Here is a 12,589-nt window from a genome sequence, read left to right as displayed (position 1 = left end):
CTTGTCATTTTTTTAAGTTATTGCCGTTGTCGGGGACATTACACATGGGACATGACGTAAAATAAATCCCTCCAGGGTGCATGGCAAGAGCAAAAATTACACAAAGGATATTGCTCAAAAACCCTAAAATTGTTCAAGGGGTGGAAGTACGCATTTACTTGTGCATGTTTTGGGAAGACAGGTAAGTGAGCACAAGGCTTGATGCTGAGAGTGCCCTTTCAATATCATACACCTGGCCAAAATCCAGCTTCCCCTGCTGATTCATATTCATATTATTTTGGCTTTGGAATTCAAATAAGCAGGGCAATAGAACCAGCAATCCAAAGGACAACCAGATAAGGAAGCGGATTAGACACTAGACCAAAATTCCTATCAATGTAATTAAAAAAAAGGCATTATCAACAAAGCTCTCAGGGGTGTAATATAAATAACGCTATGAATATCCTGGATAAAAGGACAACCAGCCCCAGTGGAGCCCCAGGACAAACAGCCCCAGTGGAGTTTCTGAAGTGGAGTAGGGCATACGCCGGCACCCCAGATACGGTCCTGTCCATGTGCATATTTATCACCAAGTGTCCTACAGAGCAAGCTGCTGACCCAAATACAGGAGACGAACAAAACATAGGGCAAGGAACTCTCACACTGAGATAATCTGCAGTGGAGGACACCAGGGGACTGGTCTAAGATCAGCTGTAATCACAGAAATGTGATTATTTGAAGGAGTTTGGATTCTGATCCCAGATGAGAACATAACGGGAGCCTCCTGTTGATGTTAGTGTACTTAAGTTCCATTCCAAGCATCAAAGATTCAGCAAAGGTGTCATGTTTGCAACTAATCGTCATAAATTATAATGTATGTTATCAAATTACTGTGATATGCATTACAAAATGGTGTCCTTTTTAAATAATATGAACGATTTGACACTAACAAAAAAGTATTAAAAGACACCATGGTACTGCACCTATCAATGTATAACTATGGTATTCTTTAAAATACCCAGGTATAAATACCACAATACACCGATATGGTAATCATTCAGCACCATATTATCTGAATGACATGGTATGACCAACTGATACCATGGTACTTCTCAACCCATTCTCACTCCCAAGGCGTCAAAAACCGAAGCATGGTCAAGTGCCTTCCGCGTCACAATAAAGACGCTAAAGGTGCCCCAAGGCGTCATGTTTCGACGCGCTGGGTGTTCCATTCATTTCAGTGAGAACCCTTTGGCGTCATACACAGACGCGCTGGGTATTAGTAATGTTATCGCCATGGTGAAATTGTATTAGTTTATAATTTTGCCATTATGACATGTTGGAGTGTGTTTTTCAATTTAATCAGCAAGCATAATTTTATTTACATTTATTTTATTTACGCTATTTAGACATGCTTAACATGTAACCCAACCCCATCCCATCCCTAAACCTACCCATTTGTCTGAACATGATATAAAACACAGGATATAGCCTGACATATACGACTGCATACACAAGTTATTCAAAAAAGTTAAATAATCCAAGTTTTCCGAGGCCAAACGATTGATTTGTATGAAGAAAATCCCCAAAAGCGATCAGCATCTCCATCCGCAGAAGATCATCAACAAACACAATCAAATTTCAAATATTGGCGCCGGTTACGTCAGATTTCATAGTGAAATTGCATTGGCTCTCGTATGTCTTGTGACCAATTGCGTCATTACGTCAGCATTGATTGTAAAATGTCATTGGCTCTCGTGTGTCTTGTGACCGATTGCGTCATGCTCAGGAGTCTTTTGAATTATTTGAATGAGAAATGAATGAGTTCGTTCACGGGGCAGCGGGATCATCATTTCAGCGATTAAAACATCAAGATCGACTCTGTTCTTCACATGAAGATATCGTATGACTTCAGAAGACTTGGAATGCAACATGACTTAATACTTTTATACTGCTTTGGTCAGTTTTTGCAATAAATACCTGTGACTGTACATTTATTTGCCTGGTATGTGTTTTATATTGTTTAGATATGGGTAGGTTTAGGGTAGGAGTGGAGTTAGTTGCTCCAAAATATTAAAGTAGCCTTTAAATATTAATAAAATCATGTCTGCTTTTATAAACGCAAATAATTAAATGCGTCTGTTTATGACGCCAAAGGTTTATCATTGTAATGAATGGAGCACCCAGCGCGTCGCAAAATGACGCCCAGGGGCACCTTTAGCGTCTTAATTGTGACGCGGAAGGCACTACTTTTCTGAAAGAAGAAGAGAAAACACTGTAATCACTTTCTTATATCACAAACAAAAGACAAAAGCAGACCAGAAAGTGTAAAATCTCGTTTACATCAAAAACAATAAGAGTTACTATGAAGTCTTATAATCATTCTAATTCTATAAGTATAGAGAGAGCAACAGTGGCTACCCACTTTTGCAGTGGTGCTGGATTCGGAAATATTTTTTATAGGGATTTAAAAAAAAAATCTTTGTTAAAGCCATAAATGAAGCCAACCAGCTACGACGTAAAAAATAGCAAAACAACTATTTGAAAATCTGACAAAAATAAAAAAGGTACGAGACTTAAAGGGTACTTCAGCGCTGGGAAGATGAATCTGTATTTAAACTGGGTCATTAATGTAGTAGAAATAATAATACATTTATATAATAAATAATTTATATAATAATAAAAACATTTTTTTTTATGCTTTCTAGACTGAGAAAAGACAGAACATGTATTTTTGTCTCATCAGGGTGATGGAAGACAACAATTCCCAGAATGCTTCGCTGCCCTACAAGGTCACTCCCAAAGCCAGTGCTACTAAATCACTGTGACTGGACTTTCACTTTCCCACCGCGGTCGCGTTCATTTTCATAAAATCAGTTGTTAGAGAACAGACACTACAATTAAAAACGGAACGTGTCTGTTCAATATGTGATTTAGCCGCTGAGGGAGTGTCACAGCGCAAACTGCAGGGGTCAAATTACATACATTTCTGATGAGCTGAATGAGCTCTTCATGAGAGCTGAGGTAAACACGACCACACTCGTGGGATATATTCACAGCGCGTGTTCAGTCTGGTGCGTTTTCAGTTCATGCCTTTGGAAGATTAACTTTCATAGGAATTAATTCGTGAAGTTGAAACACTTACTTTGCTCCTCCGGCCGCACTGTTTCCATGAATGCCTGAGGCTGCGAGCTGAGCTGTGAGTGCGATCTCCCATCCCCCACGTGCGAGTTGAAAACATGCGGAAATGGCTCCCTCTGCTGGCTGTAGTCTTTAGCCTCTGGCCAAAAATTCCTCCCATGACGCAAATTGACCATATTTGCGTGATGGGAGGAATTTTTCCAGAAATAAAATCTCTTGACAGGGGGATATGAGGAGGTGAAGCACAATCATTCGAATATATTCCAGGGTTTCTACTGATACCATGCCATATGCTAATCGCTGAAGTAACCCTTTAACAGCTTTTTAAAGCCCATAAAGCATTGCAAATAGTATAATGAAATTATAAATGATAGAGAAATATAAAACTACAAAATTAAAAATGTTGATATAGGTTATAAGTTATATATAAATGTATATATTGTATATTTATATGTAATATTTTCATTGCAAAATATGCATATATTTACATATTTAAGCATTTTGAGAGCATAGGGAGACTGACACAATGACATCATTTGTGTTTTTTCATGGAAGTGGATGGAGCTAAAGACATCTTTTGGCACATTTTGTTTGTTTCGACTCTGATTAGTGGTATTTTCTGTACAGTGTACAGCATCATGGGTATTGTAGTCTTTCACCAGGAATTCCACATTAAAAATAATCCTCCTTTGGTGAAAATGAATGAATGAATTACTTACATGAATGAAAATGAATTACTTCCAGAACTTGACTATTGGACTCTATACGGAAATCCACACCGCTAAACAATATTTCCAGCTGATGACCAATAAAACATTAAGCCAATCAGAATCCACCCGACTTGAAAAAGCTCAAGCATTTAAAGCGGCAGATGACGTAACTGCAGCACATATTTAGGCTATGATAAACAGTAGGCTATCGTGCATTGGTAGACGCTAATATAATTTCCGTTATAGTTTTCTTTATGGTTATTAAACAGCTTTTTATGATTCCTGGACCCAGATTTAAGATAAGGATAGAGTTTGCACATAAATACGCATGCATTTAAATATGTTCTCTTATTATCACGATTACCATCACAATGGTACATTCAAAAAGTCAGCTTATCGGTGGATCACAGCAGGTTTGTCAAAAGAGTGCTGCAAACTATTTTAACTCAAAACTCATTTTATTTTTTATAAAGATTGTTGAAAGCTTAATGGTGATGATGTTTAAGTCATGCAACCATGGTGGAGTTTGCTTAGCTTTTTACTTCTGTGACTGTATATTGTATTTATTCGTTAAAGTTGTGTTCAGTTGATTATAGATATATTTTGATCATTAGATTATTGATTAAAAAACATATTGATTATTGGTCACAGAACTTATTTCTGTAAAAATCAAAAGGTCAAAAAGAGAAATCCTTGGTAGGTTTTAGTTAAGAAAACCAGGTTGCTATGCAACATTATGGAAGCTTGTTTCCACCACAGAATATATATATATATATATATATATATATATATATATATATATATATATAGATATAGATATATATATTAAAAGTAACTGACTTTTTTTCTCTTTGTTGTGTTCACATAAACTCGAGATATAGCGAGATATAAACTCGCAATTGTGAGTCATGGTCAGAACTGCAAGTTTATACCTCACAATTCTGACTTTATAACTCTCAATGGAGTTATAAAGTCAGAATTTCATGATGTAAACTCACAGTTGCCAGTTATAAAGTCAAAAGAGTTTATATAATGCAATTCTAACTTTATATCACAACTCCCAATTGCGAAGTTTATATCTTGCAATTCTAATTTTATATCATGCAATTCTGGGCCTGTATTTATCAAGCCTCTTAGAATTACTCACAAGAACACTGCTACGAATCAACTTAAGAATAAAATAAAAAAATCTTGGCTCAAAGCTGTGCTTAAAAGTTAGTTATCAAGCATCTAAGTTGTATTTTAAGTGAAGGACAAAATCTTAAGTGTCAGTTTTAGAGATGATTTACAACATCTTTACTGTGCCACAAACAGGATTTTGGACTGAATAGATTTCCTTTTTAAGAATATTCTCAGATAAATTCACATTGAATGTTTACATTCAACCATAAAGAATTTTCAAGAGAATACATGATATACACATTGGAAATTAAAGATAAACACATTTTTGACAATGTCCTACAAATTACAAATTTTAAAAAGTGCTCTTAACTGACCCTATTCTAGATTTTATGATACAATCAGCCACCATTGATGCCAAAAGAAAATTGAATTGGCGGGAGGGAGAAGCGCTACTGCTTGCTGAATTAGTCGAACAGTGAATAAAAAATAAATAAAAAGGGAAGTTTAGCCCAACATTACCCAGTTCTGTCCAAATGATACCGTTTGATTAACTGCTCGTTGTCAAACATTTCAAAAACATTCTTCCTCTTGAAAGATTCGCGCACACACATTTGTCTCCTCAGTGCCATCACAAGCCCCTATTGACAACTCCAAACCACTTGAGAGACCCCTCGAGCTGTCTTAAATAACTGGGAGAGTAAGAGTAATTTTTAACTTTAAGAAATTTGATAACTTGCTTTTATAAGTTTGAAAGTAGGAGTACATTTCCTGAATTTTAAGCACTTAAGACTAAAATGGCACTTTGAGAAGCTTGATAAATATAAGCCCAGACTGTAAATTACAATTGAGAGTTTATATCAAACAATTCTAAGGAATTAAAAAAAACAGTCAGAATTTAAAATAAAAAAACTAAAATTGCAATTACCTTTTTTATTTTTAATCGGTGGCGGAAACAAATTTTCAGTTCCTCACACAGCTATATTCATAAAGCATGAGGTTGCATGGACTACTTTTTGTCCTTTTTGGAGCCGCTCCAGTCCCCATCCACTCACAATAGCGCCAGTCCCCATCCACTCACAATAGCGCCAGTCCCCATCCACTCTTATTGTTTGCTCGTATTGAGTGTGAATCATTCTTTAAAATATTTTAATTTTGTGTTCCGGGTATACATTGCATGTTTGGAGCAACATTTTTGTTTAATTCTAGGAACTTTTCCTTTAAACAAGGAGCGACCAGGGTTTGTCAGGAAAACTATAGTTCAAATGCCAAATCAGTTATTGTTTATAACAACACGCGATTTGCACTGCTGTCAAGCTGCCGCAACAGAACGCTGCTACATCAACAAAGCGGTCCTCCACACCGCACTTGTTTAATGATGCCTGCTGGTGTAATGTTTGGTGTGTAGCCTAATGCATCCATCATGAACACAAACCTCTTTATACGGGACTGAATCGCTTTCAAAACATTAACATGAAACAAAAGCAACAGTGGAGGCGAGAATCACTCACGATAACACGGGGATTGGCGTCCATACAATACAGTAGGGATAGCGGCTTATGCTCGGGTCTATCCTCTCAAACGCTATGTTATAATTCTTCATGGTCTCTATTTCGACAGCATCCGCCATCACCAGCTGTGAGAAATGAACTTCATTCGTTCCGCTTCCTGGAAGCTGCAGCGCGCGCTGGCGACACGCGCGGCGCGTTTCCGGGGTCCCTTCGGCCACTGCAGACCACACACTTCATCTATGGTAAATATCAAGCGAATAAACTTTCAGTACTCACTATTGTTTGAGGACATATTGGACGAATGATATATTATATAAATTAATTTAGCAAAGTATGTGGGAGGATCTGAAAATCACGTTAAGTAGTCTATTTATTTATTACGTCGATATCAATTAAAACAATGGGCACATGTTCTCAAGATAAGTTAGAAAATAAATGAAAAAATTAATAATGTTGTCAAATTATGAGCTATAAAATCAAAAATTAAACTTTTTCAATTGCCTTTTTTTATATAACCTAAATAAATAAAAATGTGGTTTGTGTGTTGATGTTTGCAGTGCACTTCATTTTGTAAATAAAGAATCTTTCATACACAATAAAAACATCGTTTAAGTGAGTAGCACTAATTATGTTATCTTATTATGAATTAACTTTTATAAAGAGAGATATGATAGAAAAGTTCTGCAATTCAATTTAAATGTGTGACATTTTTTTTGATAACTTAGGCTACTATAAAGTATCTTTTTCTTTGGATGTACACTGTGAATATTTAAACAATGCAATTCAATATTAGCCCACTTAAAGCCTTTGCAGTATCCATTTGTAAGTTATAGATCAATTAACCTCAAGTTTTCCCTCTGTGCTGTATAGATTGCATTGTAAGAGGATCCATACTCAGGCTAGAGAGAGGCTCATGGGAATGCTCTACAGCCATATGTCCTCCTCACTGGCCCCCATTAGACCTGACAGGTGATATATGGTGCACATGGCAAAAACAAACTACTCAGCAAAAGCCTGCAGACATTGATAAACGAAGGCATGGTGACACAGATATTGTGGGCTCATCATGGCCGAGCTAAGGGAGTTCTCCTGCAAAATGCCACTTCAATTTCTGCCCACATTCAACCCAATTAGGCCAGAAGATGCAGCCAGGTAGTGTCTACAAACATCAACTTCATAAGAATCTTCCAAGATGCTTAATCTATTTTTTCCTTCTAGATTATTCCTTTCCAAGGTCATATATGCATGCAATTATAATGGTTCCAACATTTTTGCATTTGCTACAAAAATGTTGTACCTTGACCATTTTATACCACAAATAAATAAATAAATTAATTAATTTGAGATTCGATTCTCAAAAGATCCTTATTACTGTATAATGCAAAATAAAAGTGCTAAAGTAAAATTAATGAATGAAAAAATAAATAAATTTGAAACTGAATTTGAAATGTGATTCTTAAGATCCTTATTACTGTATAATGCAAAATAAATATACTAAAGCAGAATGAATGAATGAATAAATTATTGAATATGAAATTTGATTCTTAAGATCCTTATTACTGTATAATGCAAAAAATATACTAAAGTTGAATGAATGAATGAATGAATGAATGTGAATGAATGAATGAATGAATGAATAAATGAATGAATGAATGAATGAATGAATGAATGAATGAATGAATGAATGTGAATGAATGAATGAATGAATGAATGAATGAATAAATAAATGAATGAATGAATGAATGAATGAATGAATGAATGAATTTGTAATTTTGATTCTTAAAAGAGCCTTATTACTGTTTGTATGATAGAATGTAAAATTAAAATTCTAAAGTACCATGATTTCTAAAATACCATGATAAATAGTATAATGTCAATTACAGTTATTCTACAATTTAAATAATCTCCTGATTTTACTCCATCATAATTCAAATGAGATTTTAGTTTTTGCATTACATCAATAAGACATTATTATTATTATTATTAATATTATTATTATTATTATTATTATTATTATTATTATATTAATATATTAATAATGAAAGAATAAGGTCAAAATTATTTTAAGGTGACATAGTTACTATACTATGGAAGTAAAATAATGCCAAATGTTTTTGAAACAAAACTAAAAAAAGTGTTGAAAAATTATGCATTACGTTAACCGTGCTTGAATTTTAATGCATTGTATTTTAAGGGTTGTCAAATCCGTTGTATGTTTAAGATGTGAATATTTCAATTCGAAACATTTCACACACTTTTTCATTATTAAAAATCCAATAATCCATAATCTGTTAAAAAAAAAATACGATTCAACAGGCAATTTTCAGTCGATTTTATTTCGCTTCCACAAATTCAGTGGTTCAAATTCGACAGAAAATTCAACAATTCACATCCGGGAACTGCAGGAATAGCAGTAGATTACTGAGCATAATCTCCACCAGCAGGTGGTGCAAACGGCTTCTGACGAAGACCAGAGCAAAAATAGGAAAATGTGGGCATTATTTTGTCACTTATTGAGCAGTAGGCTAGGTGGAGCCGTTTACCTCCAGTCTCTGTGCTAAACTAGGCTAGCGGTGGGTGCGTCAGACAGAGTTATGGCACACACAGAGATGAGAATGGTATGTATGGACTTATCTAACTCTGGATAAGCATCAGAGTGGCAGTGTGTCTCAGAAGTCGGGCAGATGATCACAAATTCCCCCAATGGGCAAAAAATAGTGGAGCAACATCAAGGAGTTTCTCAGAAAAAAATTGCAAAGAGTTTGAATTTATCCTCATCTATAGTGCATGATATCATTCAAAGATTCAGAGAATCTGGAACAATCTCTGTGCGTAAGGGTCAAGGCCGGAAAACTATATTGGATACCCGTGATATTCAGGCCCTTAGACAGCACTGCATCACATACAGGAATGCTACTGTAATGGAAATCACAACGTGGACTCAGGAATACTTCCAGAAAACATTGTCGGTGAACACAATCCACTGTGCCATTCACCGTTGCCGGCTAAAACTATACAGGTAAAAAAAGAAGCCACATCTAAACATGATCCAGAGGCGCAGGTGTTTTCTCTGGGCCAAGGCTCAATTAAAATGGACTGTGGCAAAGTGGAAAACTGAAGTTCAGTTTGGAAAAATTGGACGCCATGTCATCCGGACTAAAAGGACAAGGACAACCCAAGTTGTTATTAGCACAGAAGCCTGTATTTCTGATGGTATGGGGTTGCACGAGTGCATGTGGCATGGGCAGCTTACACATCTGGAAAAGCACCATCAATGCACCATCAATGAAAGGTATATCCAAGTTCTAGAACAACATATGCTCTCATCCAGACGTCGTCTCTTTCAGGGAAGACCTTGCATTTTCCAACATGACAATGCCAGACCACATCCTGCATCAATTACAACATCATGGCTGCGTAGAAGAAGGATCCGGGTACTGAAATGGCCAGCCTGCAGTCCAGATCTTTCACCCATAGAAAACATTTGGCGCATCAGGAAAATGCGACAAAGAAGTCCTAAGACAGTTGAGCAACTAGTAGCCTGCATTAGACAAGAAATGGACAACATTCCTATTCCTAAACTTGTCTCCTCAATCCCCAGACGTTTGCAGACTGTTATAAAAAGAAGAGGGGATGCCACACCGTGGTAAACATGGACATGTCCCAACTTTTTAAGATGTGTTGATAACATGAAATTTAAAATCAACTTATTTTCCCCTTAAAATTATACATTTACTCAGTTTAAACATTTGATATGTCAACTGTGTTGTATTCTGAATAAAATATTGAAATTTGAAACTTACACATCATTGCATTATGGTTTTATTCAGAATTTGCAGCGTCCCAACTTTTTTGGAATCCGTTTGTAGTTAATTATGCATAATTTACTGTTAGTAAGATTAAGTCACCTTAAAATAAAGTGTTTCTAAAAATGCTAAATCACAACACCAATAATCTTAATAGTACATATAAGGCTTTATTTTATGTATATATTATACATAATTTTCTTTGACCGTGAAGTGAAATAAACCAGGCATGTGCTTGACAGGTTTTGTGAGATCATTTTTTACCCAGGCAGTCAAAGTTAATATATATTGTTGTAAGTTTTTATATAGGCTAATTGAAAAGCATAATTTTTGTAGAACTGGTCATTATTTTAAAGAGTGTATTTTTGTCATGTTCATGTAAATAGGATCATTCTGTTTCATGTGATCAGCTGTCCGGCTGAACGAGCCCCTGGAGACACTGCTGCCCTTTGAGTTGCCTTTGAGTGATGTGCTAGATAACATTTCCACCTTGTGGGCAACACACAGACACCTCAAGGGGAACATCCATATTTTTATGGTTAAAAATAACAAGCTTCAGCTCCAAAGTATCTTAGGTGACATCTCGACCATATGTAACAGAGGTTAATTTAGTCTCCCCGCTGGCTGTTTCACACTGATGTCTGTAATGAGCAGGCTGATCTATTATAATTACATTCCTTCAGTGAGAAACAACGGTAAAACATGAAGGAAGTCTCTTGAGAAGTGGAAGGACATATTAATAAGAAAACATCAGCACATCATCAGTGTAATGAGGGCTCATTTTTACATTAAATTAATTTAGTTTTTAGCAGCTAATGTATTGTGTAGTTGGTGTAATAACTGTAACGTTATGCATAAAGTACAAGGCTATCATAACATTTTTAAAACTTTTTATTTAGGTACTGGATTGTAGTAAAGATCTAATTTTGAAGGGCTATACACACACACACACACACACACACACACACACACACACACACACACACACACACACACACACACACACACACACACACACACACACACACACACACACACACACACACACACACACAGAGGAAACTTCTTCTACCACCAAGACAGATTCATTGTGTGGATAAACATACTTGCCAATAATTCAGTATCAAAGTTTTGTACAGTTACAGTTGGTTACATGTTTGTAGCAGTTACATGTTATTATGGTGTGAATTGCCTGATCTCGCCTTCAGATCTCTGTAACCTTAAATTATTATAAATAATGTTTAACCGCTCTGTAAAAAAAGAGTAAAATTGTAAAATTAAACATTTAAAAATGAATAATAGATAGGCTAAGCAGGGTGAAACTCATCTAGATCAGATTTTATAAGGCAACGGTGCCCTCTAGTGGATCAAATTCTCTCTCTCAAAGGACATTGCGTTTTTGTTTTGTTTTTTTACTTTTGTGGACACACTTCTCAATACTTTCAAAACTCTTCACATAGTTTTCCTTGTTTGTTTTATTTATAGAGCACAATTAAAACAACGTTACATTAACCAATGTGTTTCGGAATGGTTTAATGCCTGTATTCATGTTAATAGTGTCCTATGTGAACATGTTCTGCATTTATTTTCCCCAGGTTTTTTTTTGGTTTGTTTTCCTTCTTGGAAATCGTATTTGAATCTGTGGCAACTATAGTTGCTGGTGGGAAAATGTTATATGCACCCCTTTCAGTGTCAAATTTGAATAGGAGGAGAACATTTGGTCAAAATAACTGCTTTCAACAGATCAGTCTTTATTCATAAACACATTTATGTATAAAAGTTGAACATTTGATGCAAACTCAAAAAATCTTATAACCTTTTGAATACAAAAACACAACAAACAACAAATAAAGTCTTAAAGTGGTGGAAAATAGTGCAGAACAAAGTGCCACCATTAAAGGGTTAGTTCACCCAAAAATGAAATTATTTAATTAATTGATCACCCTCATGTCGTTGGACACCCGTAAGACCTTCGTTCATCTTCAGAACACAAATGAAAATATTTTTGTTGAAAGCTGATGGCTGAGAAAGGCTTCAGATAGTCCTCCATTGGCATTCAGTATATTCCCACTCACAAGACCCATAAAGGCACTAAAAACATTGTTACAAGTCCATCTCACTAGTGGCTGTACAATCATTTTACGAAGTGGCGAGAATAGTTTTTGTGAGCAAAAAAAAAAAAAATCTGCTTCCTGGAAGTAGGGGTAGGAAGTTGGCAGCCTCATGTGACAGGAAGAAAGTTAATACCTTTTTCCCCCTTGAAATCCTGTATTTGGTTGTTTGCTTGCATGTAATTGAGATATAAAACAATATTTAGAAAAAA

General features: G+C 35.6%; 1 protein-coding gene across 1 annotated transcript in view; it reads right to left on the bottom strand.

Moving 5' to 3' along the window:
* Positions 1–6,707, bottom strand: part of tmem222b (transmembrane protein 222b) — a 31,504-nt gene extending 24,797 nt beyond the window's left edge. The window contains exon 1 of the mRNA XM_067426172.1: positions 6,461–6,707. Coding sequence (XP_067282273.1) covers positions 6,461–6,579 — 119 coding nt within the window. The 5' untranslated portion in view covers positions 6,580–6,707. The remainder of the gene's footprint in view (positions 1–6,460) is intronic.
* Positions 6,708–12,589: the final 5,882 nt, after the last annotated feature.

This window comes from Pseudorasbora parva, chromosome 19 (genome assembly GCF_024679245.1).
Source record: "Pseudorasbora parva isolate DD20220531a chromosome 19, ASM2467924v1, whole genome shotgun sequence".
Taxonomy (NCBI): domain Eukaryota; kingdom Metazoa; phylum Chordata; class Actinopteri; order Cypriniformes; family Gobionidae; genus Pseudorasbora; species Pseudorasbora parva.
This window is presented reverse-complemented; position numbering and strand designations above follow the sequence as displayed.